Below are 13,411 nucleotides of genomic sequence, written 5' to 3' on the forward strand. Positions count from 1 at the left end.
CAAAACCTTGTGCCAAGGGTGATGAAAGAGATGTACCCTGTGTGCGCTGGAAAGGGGCCCAAATGTATACAGTTAAATACAAAATGTACGAAGGGAAGCATATCATTTAACCTCCTTGCCCCTCCATTTCCTCATCTTTAAAGTGGACAACAATATCTATTCTGAAGGTTGTTGTAAGTTTTTTTTCATTTTGATTTTATTGGAGTATAGTTGATTTTACAATGTTGTGTTAGTTTCAGGTGTACAGCAAAGTGATTCAGTTACACATATACATATATTCATTCTTTTCCAGATTCTTTTCTCATATAGGTTTTTACAGAATACTGAGTAGAGTATTATAAGTTTGAAATAAGGTACAATATATAGAGTGCTTATTACACAGCTGGGGCTTATTCAATGTGAGCGATTGTTCTTAGATGAGCTAATATGTCCCCTCTACACTGTAGTTGTTTATGAATGTAGGTAGCGGTGACAAAACTTTGGTTTCTAAGCCTGCAAGTGATTCCTCCTTATGACTGCAATCCCCATGCTTCTGTCATGCGATGTGTCATTATGAAGGCACCCGGAATGTTTTTTCTCTGAGGTCATACATTTTATGTAAGCAAGAGAACTACAGATCATTCCTTATGAGTAAGTACCATCCTTTCCTTCTCTGGTGCTCTGGTCAGGCTGACTGGGGTCTTTCCATGAAGGATGGCCCCTGGTCCAGGACTGTGCAACTCAGGCCAAGAGGCACCAGCCAGAGCCTATCTGAGGCCCCCTGGGAAATGAGAAAGAGGCCGTAACTTGGCTGGCTCCTTCATCCTGCTTTCTTTTTTCTCCTCTATTCTGAAATGCGGAGAAATGTGCAGCCTGACAATAGCAGCCAATTGCAAGAAATACTGCAGACCAGCCAACCATCCTGCAAAGCCAGCAATACCATAGGAGGGTCAATAATAAAAAATAAGAGTCCGCTCTTTAGGAAACAAATCATTCAGTAGATATTAAAGACAGGGAGGGAGGGAGCAAGCTGAATGTCCACAGCATCCAGTACTTTGAGACAAATAAGTAAGCCTCTCTCCAAATGTAGGAGGAAGCTGGATCTGGACCCCCCTCCCCGCAACCCCGGGCTATTGGCAAAGTGCCTGCAGTCGGAGCTGGCAGGATGAGATGGGAGCAGTGTGCCCTTGTTTCTGCCTCCAGCAGACCTAATTGGGAGCCAGGGATGCAGCGTGGAGGAGGAGGCTTGAGGAAGGCCTTTTGGGAAAGCACAGAAAAGAGACTGTGCTGCACTTTGGCTCTTCTGGCCTATTTCTCCTGATTCAAGCAGCACTGTGAGGGGCAGAGCTTTGAGGTGGGCGGTTCCCTCCACTTTCTCACAAGATTTGTTTCTACAATGTAAGCACATGTGCAAAGAAATGCGTCAAGCCAGTTTTCCTCTGTGTCTGAGGGGGCGTGCGTAAACTGGGGCAGGGTCCTCATTCCCTCCCTGTGTGCGTGCTCTCTGGGGCCTCGTGCTCCTCTGCATGTGGCAGAGTGGGGAAGAGACCCTGGGGTCAAATATCAGCTCTACCATTTACTGAGCTGTGTGACCACTGACGAATTACTTAACCTCTCTGAGCCTCACGGGCAGGATCTGTATAAATGGGGATGATAAGAGAACCTATCCCATAGGAGTGAGTGGGAATACCCTGAAATAATTTAAGTACAGCACTTACCACAGGATCAGACACACAGGGAGAGTTAATTCATAGCATCTATTGTCAGTATTATTAGTTTGTTGTCATTATTTGTTTATGGAAATGGGGCAGCTCTGAATCCCAAGTTCCACTTCGGCAGGCTCTTAGAGAGATGCTCTTAAGACCACCTGTATTGATGTCTGTGCCATGTCACTTAGTCACTATGCTCTTCTGTAGACAAAATTTGAAGGTAGAGAGGTCTGAAGTTAGTGACTTCGCCTCCATATGCTGGTTTGATACCTCACCATGAAAGCTGCCACCTCAAAGAGCTAGGAAAACTGGAGCGACCCAGGACGTACTCATTACTTTCACCAGAACCATGGTTGCTATTGTTGTTATTACTATTACTGGTATTATTAACTATAACACAAAATAATATGTGTTGGTAGCTTACTGTATGCTAAGAATTGCGCTAGGCTCCCTATACATATTCTCATTTGATTCTCCTAACAACCACATGAAAGAAGTAAAATCTCTATACCCATTTTACAGATGAAGAAACAGACTCAGAAAACAATACGTAACTTTCCAGCGGTCACACAGCTAGTAAGTGGCCAAGCAGGGGTTCAAAGCCACGCAGCAGCCTGGCCATCCGCAATAGCCTCCACTCTCCGTAGTTCTAACCAGAGGCTGTTACGCTTGAAAATTCTCACCTCCGACTCCCTCTAGCTCCCATTCAAGGTCAGATTTGAACAGGGTGTCCTGGTGCCAGTTTTCATCACCCAGAGACTCCAGAAGCTCTGTCAACACCATCCCCACTTCTTGCATCTTCAGATTGCCCTCAAGATGGAACTTGCTCCAAAGGTGAAGTTCTTAAGGCAGACAGTTTGTGGTTAATTCATTATCTTGGGTCCCGAAGGGTTGACATTTTTTTAAAGGCCAACAACTGGCATGCCATCTCCAAGAATGCGTGAATTATTAGCAGCTAGGCAGGGCTCTACTTTTATTTTTTCTTTCACACATTTTATCATCATTTTTAATTGCCAGGAATAATTGGTGTGGGCAAAACACCACCAATCTGAGTTCATCCCTGCCTTCCCACTCTCATCAACACCCCGCTTGGCAAGGGTAGACCCAGCCTAAATGCCTCCCCCAGCTGTTTATTTAGGAAAAATGCAACAACAGTAGCCAATTATTGTGAATTTACTTCCTTAGCTGCAAAGAAAATTCTTTCTCTATACATTATTTAAAATGTGGGTGTTGCTGGTTTCCACACGCTATTTGAGCACCACTCATCTCGTCAACACAAGAGTTGATACTCCAGTATGTATACACAATGGAATACTACTCAGCCATGAAAAGGAATGAAATAATGCCATTTGCAGCAACATGGATAGACCTAGAGATGATCATACTAGGTGAAGTAAACCAGACAAAGACAAATACCATATGATATAGCTTATATGTGGAATCAAAAAAAAGAAAAAGAAACAAATGAACTTATTTCCAAAACAGAAAGAGACTCACAGACATAGAAAACAAACTAATGGTTACCAAAGGGGAAAGGGGGATGGGGGGAGGGATAAATTAGGAGGCTGGGATTAACATGTATAAAATAGATAACCAACGAGGACCTACTGTTTAGCACAGGAAACTATACTCAGTATTACATAATAACCTATATGGGAAAAGAATCTGAAAAAGAATATATGTACATACATGTATAGTATATGTATAACTGAATTGCTGTGCTGTACACTGAAACTTACACGATATCGTAAATCAACTATACTTAAAAAATTTTAAAAACAGAGTTGATTTTTTAGTGGCCACACAACTTTGTTGGAATTGACGTTGTGAATTGATAAAGAAGCACTGCTTTATTTTTTAAAACTCTACTGTCAACCAATTGGCATTTAGGAAGGACAGAATATGTGAACGGCATCTCTGTCAGGATCAAAATTGCTGGCAACTGTCCCACAGCAAACCTAATGCTCAGAAGCATAGACCATTCCAGCAAATGAGTCCAAACAAGCAAACAGGACAAGTTAAGCATTCATTCAAGCACTTAATTTTTAAATCTACAGGAAGCACCTTCTCCACAAATTAACTTATCTTTGCTACGAGTCCTACCTGTCCCACCCTAGCTTTTAACAAAGAACCAATATATAGCTCCTTCTTCCTAGGACTAAAAGCCCCACAGTACCTGAAAACAAAGTCCATGTTCTGGACCCGAGATAGATCAGGTGTAGAATAATAGGTTAACACAGCAATTTTAATGCCTGTTGCCTTTTGCCTGCTAAAAGCCTACTTATTAGGTTGATACCATGTAAGTGTTTATGTTACCTAGTTATTTGTGGCTCAATTACATTATTATGTGATTTCATATTTATGTAATAGAAGGGCCATTTGATGCACATGAATTAAGCCCAATAAAAGTATGGAACTCAGAGCGAATGCGAAGTTTCCTTCATCAAGCCGAGGTTATTCATTTTTGTTTCACCACAGACTGAAGACAACCCTGCCTTGGAGAATGGCTTTTCATGTCATTTAGCGTCTTAGAAAGCAGTAAGGCATGTTGCTTACCATTGTCTGCATTTTTTGAAATAGAAAACCGTCACATCCTGCAAACGCATTGGATATATAACACATATATATATATTGGATATATATATATATGATGTATAACGCATTGGAGTATAACAAAAACATACACAAAAAAGTGCTTGAGATCATTAGCTGTAGCAGAGATGTTGTTATATTAGCGGTACGTGACCCACACAGAATGCTGAGGAACCCCCAAGTCAAGCCAGCAGTCAGAAACATAAATGCCCACCAGCCAGTAACATAAATGCATACATCCGACCAGATGAAGATGGCAGGGATCATTCGGGCTGATGACAAAAACAAACTAAACAAACAAAACCACCCAGTGGCATTTAGCTCTATCCAATTGTTGCCTTGAGAGAATACAGACTTCAATTGGTTTTTGTTTTCAAGAGAAGTCAGAAGTCTGGAACAGGATATACAGTCTTGACCTTGAATTTTTGGTAATATTCAGCTTGGGCGCCGCTGGTTTGTGACTCCTGGCCTAGAGAGATGAGCTCTGGGTGTACTCCATCTCCTCAAATCTGGGATCCTTGAGAGCCGCAGTTACGTCTTTATCCATCCGTTTATTCCTAGGAGAACCAAGCAGTGTTCCCTGCACACGGTTTGGGGGAACTTGCCAGCCATCGGGTAGCATGTTTAGCATTTTACATTCATCTTCCCCTCGAACTTCCTTACAGGTAGTTACTGCTGTCTTCATCATTTGGCAGGTGAGGACACGGACAATTAAATGAAGTCTCAGGCCCAGGGTCACACAACTCAAAAGGGGTCAGACCCGATCCTTGAACTCATTTCTTCCGATTTTATCTCCTAACCACCGGCTCAATGCTCCCGCACCGCTCTGCTTCTCCCCCAGTGGTAGCCTTTACCCCTCTGTGTTGTCATTGTCTTTTCCTTCTATCTCCTGTACCTAGTTGAAAAGTTTGTGTTTTGGATAGAGAGATAAATGAGCAAATATGATCAACGTCACAGTGGAAATGAGCAGCCGTGTAAGGAGAACATCTTTCGGTATTGAGGACGGGGGATAGTTTTTGTTATAATTGCTATCAGTAATTTGATGTAAGTGCACTGAAAGAGCTTGTTGCTTTATAGGAGGACCCGGGTGAGTGGAGAGTTAAGTATTTGCTCATCTTCCTCTGCACTTCTTTCTCCATCTCCCCCCGACCCCATGAAACCCTAGGCCTTCTCTTTAGGAGAAATGGAAAGAGAGTTTGCCGTTTCTTTCAGTTAACTGGAAAACTCAGCCTCTGTTTTGTTTGGAACGTACCACACCACACCCGGGTCGGCGTTTCCATTCCCCCATCAGCACCACCCCTGGCTGTGTCCGCAGAAAGACAACCACAGGAATTCCACCCACACTGAACACAGAGGGACAGGGAAGGGCCACCCAGGCTGGAGCAGACAGAGAAATCTCAGGGTGAACAGACAGGAAGCAGGAGGGTCCCGATATCTCATTTAGTGAATTAAATCCCTCACACGGCCTCTTTGTACTTTGGGAGAGTGTGTGGTCTGGAGGGCTGGAGGGCGGGGGCCGGGGGAGCTGAGGGAGATGGTAGGTTAGGGCTTGGGGCTGGGAAGGGTGGGTTCTCGCTTGAACACTGATTCATCTCGCCTTCCCGAGGCAAGTCTCATAATTACCTAACTAATGGAGAATAATGATACCACTTTGATGGGAGTTGAGAGGGGGAGAAGGAAAGGCATGAGAATTCATTAACCTTGTGTGAGGGGCTTGGATAGCATCTCTGAAGGATCATTATTACATCATTTCACCCCCTTTTCTCACCTCTTTCCACTAATACAAGACAGACAAATGTAAATAACTATATAATAATAGATTACAAGACAGACAACAATGCCAGAAAATATAGTAGCCTGCTACAGCAATGGAACTCCCTCAAAGATATATTTAAAATGCCACTGGTGCAGAATGGAAAATACGAATTACAGGTTCATTTGGAGGACGCGATTTAAAATCTATACAACTTGTACAGTGGCATTTCCCATTAGGTTTTAGTTGTAGTTGTCTTTTTCTGCACACCAAAAAAAAAAATCCCCCCAAGTAATTGCAGCCCAGAGATGCAAACTTCAAGGAACCACTTTCCTCTGTATTTTTCTTTCCTGTTTTCGATGGTCATGATGCTCTCCAAACCTAGGATCTTCTTGACATGTTGTCTTTCTTTCGGAACGTTTCTGCAAGCTTCCCAGGAGCCACGGAATGTAGATTACACCTTTTGGAGATGTAGCCCGGTCACCTAAGGAGACAAGTAGTTGAAATGTGTGTCAAATTGCTTGTTTAAATGACTTGAGCCAACTTCTGAAAGCCAGGACAGCAGGGGCTGAGGATATTGAAAGTTGGCAGGGGCCAAAATGACAAGGCTCGGCAGTCACCTGGCGGGCTGCCAACGCCGACTGGAGGCTTCACAAAATAAACTTCCTCAAAGGACACAAATTAAAAGTCATGTTTCAGTAGCCATTGAAACCAAATTATAGGCTTACGTTGCATAGTGAACGACCTTCATTTTCATTATGCTTCAAATATTTCACTTCATAGGTGGAGAGTGGGTTGCTAGGAAAACAGTGTGTGGAATTGTCATCCGTGGTCATACTTACAGGGGAATTACAGGGGAATACAGGGGTATAGTTGTCCTTTGTGCGTTTTTCCTGCAAGGACAGAGGATTGCAAGTTTAGAAACCAGGATGCAATTTGGAGTAAGGGTCGTGGTTTGAAAACATCAACCCTGACCTTCTCCAGAGACTGGGTCCTCAGGGTTCATCTCTCAGAGGACAGATGTTATGAAGCCCCTGATCTGAGCGGGCTCACAGGTGTGTTTTGTTGATTCTCATTTAAAAAAAAGTATACATATACATGTGAATATGTGTGTATATATAAACATATATATAAATACACAAAGACACACACATATTTTTTAATTGTCAACATTTTTTAAAATACAGAAAAGTCTTTTGAAAAAGTCCAGATCTTCAGCTCTCCTAGAAAAACTGGAAGATCATCTGCTTTGAGCTCTAACCCCTACATGGCCACGTGAGCCTGGATCTGAGTGAGGGCTGCTCCCTGCCCTCTCCAGTTCACCCCAGTCCACTTCAGTTTCCTGCCTGGCCCCTGATAGGTGTTTACATTTACTACTCCCTGACTTAGAGTGTGTCATCTATCTTTTTTTTTTTTTTTTTTTTTTTTTTTTGTGGTACGCGGGCCTCTCACTGTCGTGTGGCCTCTCCCGTTGCGGAGCACAGGCTCCGGACGCGCAGGCTCAGCGGCCATGGCTCACGGGCCCAGCCGCTCCGCGGCACGTGGGATCTTCCCGGACTGGGGCATGAACCCGTGTCCCCTGCATCGGCAGGCGGACTCTCAACCACTGCACCACCAGGGAAGCCCGTGCCATCTTTCTTATACCTTCAGAAAGATGCCATGTTTTTAAAGAATGTATGGAGTGTACTGGTTTACCAGGAAATGGGCTAGGGACTTGTTACAACAATGCTCAGCCTTGAATATCATGTTACTTTCATTGCAGAATTAATATGTTTCAAATAATTCCACTGGTCAGCCCTCACCAGCCTGGTTTTGCTAACCTAGTTTCTCATTCTTAATTTGATGCCGAGGGATAAAGGCAAATCAAAGTATACTATTCGTTAGTAAATGACACTGGGATGCTGGACACAGTCGTATCTGCATCTGTAGTTCGTGACATTCGGCAATTGTCAATATCGAGGCTTTTGTTCCAGGCTCTCCAACGCAGGCTTGCAGAGCGAACGCGGCCGCATTCTGAAGCCCCTAATGGCCGTTTCTCCTTCCTCTTTTCTCAGGTCCTCCGAACCACCACAGCCAGTCGACTCTGAGGCCCCCTCTGCCACCCCCGCACAACCACACGCTGTCCCATCACCACTCGTCAGCCAATTCCCTCAACAGGAACTCGCTGACCAATCGGCGGAGTCAGATTCACGCCCCGGCTCCTGCGCCCAACGACCTGGCCACCACGCCCGAGTCAGTTCAGCTTCAGGACAGCTGGGTGCTAAACAGCAACGTGCCCCTGGAGACCCGGTAAGTCCCCATCACGATCACACCTGGCTCCCTGCTGCATCACCCGCCCAGAGCAGTCGGGAGAAAATCCCGCCTACATTATGGGACAAGTTCACCAACTCTGTGCTGTTCCCTTGGTAATTTGACCCTGGACGGTAGGTTGATAGGTATTTCTTCGTTCACATGTGTCTCCTTTTAATGCTTGTTTACTTTCTTCCACAGCTCCTGTGTACCCAACTAATAGAATTAGCATAACATATTTTTACTCAAAGACTCATGGGAAACATGCTTCTAAGGGTATATTGACAGAAAGCTGCTGATAAATTATGCATTTAGCCTTTCTTGAAGTAATAAATGAAGACTCATTTGAAATTAAGTGTTTGGGGAGACCTTGAGCAACAATCCCTGATTCCAGACTGACAGAAGTATAATTTTAATTTATACTTCATCCAACATGCAGTCTCACTTTAATCCCTCCTGTATACAGTAACAGCCTGATGCCTGAGGGGCAAACAATAGTGTAAAAAAACAAACAAGAAAAAAGCGGCAGCACTTATGTTGAGAGGGAAGGGTTTCAAAGTGATCTCCAGGTCTGGCTTTGTTTTGTTTTGCCTTTGCTTCTGTCCTTTTCTCACCTTTGCTTCTGGTCTTCCAAAATCACACCTGCCTTAGTGACCTGAAGGAAGGGGCATTGGTCACAGTGTGGCAAGCTGCAATGTAATTGACAGTGGGTCAGCCAGATACTGGAACGCCTTGCTGTTCCACCCCCAGGCACTTTCATGGTTTGTGTGCTTCAATTGGTACAGTTTCCTTGCCCGGAAGAACCATGGAGACTAAAGAGAGAAGGACTAATTCATATTGAACCTTCAAAAAGTTCCCACATAGTTTTTAAACTTTCATAACTTAGGTTTAAGGAAAGACTGAAATAATCTGTAATCTTTCTGGTAATGGCCCGTGAATTTTCTGCACACAGCTGGAAATAATTATGCAAGCCATAGCATTTGATGTTGTTTCTTATCTCTAATATGTTTTGTTTTATTAACAAGATCTTGAATAAGTTGTGTACCACTGTCACTGTAGTCACCCCAAGCTTTAATGCATTTTATTTTCTAACAACTCTAGGTGATTTGTAACCAGGCCTGCAGTCTTAATCTCTAAGGCTTGCAGTCAGTAAAGTCAATAGAAACTCTATGCATATATTATATATAATAGATAGATTTAAGCATTTGTACTGATATAATAACCCACTAATAAGTAGCTTTGCTGGAAAGGTTCCAGGCTGAAAGTTGACTGGTCCGCCAGGCTTAACTTAGGATATTTTCATAGCTGGTAGTGGTCTTTCAGGCTGGGTAAGACTCTGTCTTTTTCGTCCTTATATTTATGAACTGCCGTAGAGTTTGTTGGGTACTAGTCAGACTATTTTCACATCAACAGACCACTGTTTGAAAACTAGTTTCTAAACATAAAGGCTATGCACAGTGGTTAGGATGAAGAAAGAGGAGGGAGAAAGGGAAGGAGAAATGTGGTAGATATTGGGGGAAAAGAAGGAGAAAAAGGAAAGAAGAGGACCACCATCGCCATTAACAACCAGTTTTTATTGTGCAGTCTGTACATGCCGATGTTAGTGGTTTCAATGCACTACCTCATTCAAGCATGGAAGCAATCCAATGAGGTAGGAAGGAATCATTGTTATTAGCGTTTTAAAAATTCAGAATCTAGACTTGGGGGGCAGAGTAACTTGCAAGTGTTCTAGGGCTTCAGTGAGATGGTAAATTATGACCCGCATTGGATGGAACTCTCATGGTTGCTACACATAAAATAAGGTGGTCAGATTGTCTGATGCAGGAACAGCCACGAACCTACATTTATGGCCTTAATTGTCACGTCTTCAGGGAAAGATCCATCAGAGTGTCTACTCCTCGCAAAGAGCCTCCTGTTGGTGATGAGAACACATACACTGCATAAGCGTATCTCCCATCGCCCAGTTTCTGATGTGATCAGTTGGCAATAAAGTGTTCCCTTGAAAGGATCTGGAGGAGAGGACCAGCAAAGCCAAGCCTATCCCCTTCTTGTTCTCCTGAAGTTCTCCCAGAACATGCTTTCTGACCTGTAGAGTCCTTCTGCAGATCGTTAGGATACATGGCATTTCTCCTAGGATTGGAGCTTCTCAGTGATGCTTTTAGAGGAGGCAAGCTTGGGAAGTAAGTAAGATGGCCAAAACCTTGAAGCCTAGCAGAAGGAAAAAAACAAGGGAGAACATATCCAGATGTTCTTTGATCAGTACATTCAAGGGCCAAGAGTTCGAGAATATAAGGCCCTTGAGATGGGGCTATTACTAAGTCCGTCACAGATATTTGAAACTCCATCCATGGAACTGAATACATATAATTTGGATGTGCAGCTTGTCTCATATATGAAAACTTTAGCAATAATTAATAGAATTGTTGAACTTTGTGTTTCTCTTTTAAATATGATTTATACAGTCTCTTATTAGCATTTACTTACTGAATCCCTGGAAAATACTAAGCGCTATGTTAGGTACTGGGGAGATTATGATTAAAACATGTATCCTGCCCTTAAAGCTCATACAACGTAAAAATGGAGATAGGCACATAAACAAAAAGATAGTGCAGTGTTTACAGGAATGGAAGTGCATAAGTTACAGTAGTTGTACAGTTGAAATAGTTATTAAATTTCCCAGGATGGTCAGGAAAAGTTTCCCAGCTGAGGGGCTGTTTGAGCTGGGTTTCGAAGGATGAACAAGAGTTTACCTAGAAGGTAGAGCGGTGGGAATGGGAGGGTGGGAGGGAGGGAGACGCAAGAGGGAAGAGATATGAGGATATATGTATGTCTATAGCTGATTCACTTTGTTACACAGCAGAAACTAACACACCATTGTAAAGCAATTATACTCCAATAAAGATGTTAAAAAAAAAAAGTTTACCTAGCAGGTAAGTGGAAAAAAATCAAAGATTATAGCATCATTTGTTCTCATTCCTCAGTGGTTTTCCATATAGTCTTGGAAACTGTAGAACTGAACAGTTTCACTCACTCACGTGCTGAAATATTGTGAGTTTAATGGGGTGATTTTCTTACCCACAAGAGCAAATGTAGGAATGGAAGCTCTTACGTTAGGGGCATGATATCATACTAGGATTCCAACTCCTGTCTTTCATACCCAATAAGAATTGATTAACCACAGCAGGAAAAAACCATTGAGGGCAAGACATTCTGGAGGCTGATCATGATGTACTCATCAATTTTGAAAATGCAATGGAAATGTACAAACAGCTTCACCACCTCTACTTTCATTAATACAGACTTCTGGGCATGATGGAAGAATTTCCTAACTCTGGGAGGTGATGGGCAGCATTCTGCAACCCCCCGAGACTCCAGGCCAAATCCAAGGTGTTTCTTTAGACCAGTAAGGAACAAGCCCTTGCCCCTCTGCATTGCTTTTTGATGTTCCCGTCAGTCTTAATGAGGCATGTTAGATCTTCCCTGGACTGTGTGTTTTCCATCTTTGTTCTATGACAAGTAGAATCAAGGTGCTAATTAAGGAGGCATAGCCAGGAAATAGACTGTATGAATCTGGAATTTAACACAAAATGAAAAAGCTTATAAGGAGAGTTCGGTATCAACGTTAATAATGTAAATAACAGTGCATATAAATTTGTACCACCCAGGACAGTCAGCTGACGTGTAAACCATAACATGATCCAAGAAAAACCAAACCTAGGGCAGAGGAACTAATTGCAAACAGCCTGGACCCTCTTTTCTAACGTCTGCATAACAGAATCACTCTGCCCACCATCTTTCTCTCAGCTTACTGGCGGAAGATCTTAGAACAAGGTCCCTGTGTGATTCTGGGTCGATAGCACCTATCTCCTCCTTCCTCTCCTGAGAGGAGCAAGGTCAGGAATCTTCCTGGCCAGCTGCTTCTTTGGGAGTTTCTGAAGTCAGCATCTCTTTGTCTAAGACAGTAGAAAGTAGCTCAGTGACAGAACCTAACTTGCTTTCCCTTATGCATTTTGCTGAGGCAAGCTTCTTTCTTGGAATCCATCTCGGTAGCAGGTCACTAAAGAGAATCCGTAAGCGGGACAAAACTTCCCTCTGACTTTGCTTTTGCCCTGAAATACCAGAAGGCCTCATTTTAGCCATCCAGATCCTCGAGCTACAAACAAGTTTGCAACTTGCTCTTTGAAATGGTCATCCATTACTCATTCGAGAAACATCTATGAGACCCAGCCAGGTGCCCGGCACCGAGGATTCAGCAGTGAAGAAGAAAAGCAAAGTCCTTGCCCTTCTGGAGTTTCCTGACTGTAGACAGAATGTGAACAAAAGATTAGGCATATGCCCCTGCAGTGACAGTAATAAGTGCCGTGTGAGGTATAGAGAAGCCAGACTCAGGAGAAATTTGCATTTAGGCTGAGCCCTAAGGATGAGTAGGTGTTAATTAGACTGAAAGAATGTTCTAGGTGGCGAAAACCACGACCCGCTGGGGGAAGAAACGCTAAGATGCCGGGAAGAGAAAGCAAACTACACAGACAGGCGGGAGCCGGACAGTGCAAGGTGTGGGGCTGCCTTAAAGATTTTGGACCCAGCGCCAAGAACAGTGAAAAGTCACTGAAGCATTTTAAACAGGAGGCCAAAATAATAACATAAATGGTCCCGTTTTGTTTTTAACTATGGTAGCTGCCATAGGTTCAGTAGGTGGGGGGTGGGGAGGGGGGCTTGAGGGCAAGTTATAGCAGGACTAAGGGTCCAATCTGGAGAATACTGTCACGGTTAAGATGAAAAGTGGTGGGGCTTCCATTAGGGTGCCCGTAGCTGCAGTATCAGAGCTGTCTGCCTTTCTCTTACCAATCTGGCCAGAAGGTGCACGTTCAAAGATGTGGGGTATGTACTGAAGGTAGAATCAGCAGGAATTTGTGACCGATGGAATGTCAAGATGTAGGTTAGGCAGGTGTGAGCACGGTATCCAGTTTTTTGGCCTAAGAGGCTGAGTGAATAGGGATGTCATTTAGGAAACAAGTGTGGTTTTCCACTTGTTAAATCTCTGAGGCAACAAGAGTATTAAGAGTAGCTGTTATTGGCCAGACTTATTTTG

The 13,411-nt window shown here is 43.4% G+C and overlaps 1 protein-coding gene across 1 annotated transcript in view; it reads left to right on the forward strand.

The window, feature by feature from the left end:
• Positions 1 to 13,411, forward strand: part of TENM2 (teneurin transmembrane protein 2) — a gene marked incomplete at its 5' end in the record, with an annotated part of 411,764 nt that overhangs the window by 74,751 nt on the left and 323,602 nt on the right. Inside the window, one exon of the mRNA XM_079918659.1 lies at positions 8,088 to 8,322. Coding sequence (XP_079774785.1) covers positions 8,088 to 8,322 — 235 coding nt within the window. The remainder of the gene's footprint in view (positions 1 to 8,087; positions 8,323 to 13,411) is intronic.

This window comes from Stenella coeruleoalba, assembly GCF_951394435.1.
Source record: "Stenella coeruleoalba genome assembly, chromosome: 3".
NCBI classification, from domain to species: Eukaryota; Metazoa; Chordata; class Mammalia; order Artiodactyla; family Delphinidae; genus Stenella; species Stenella coeruleoalba.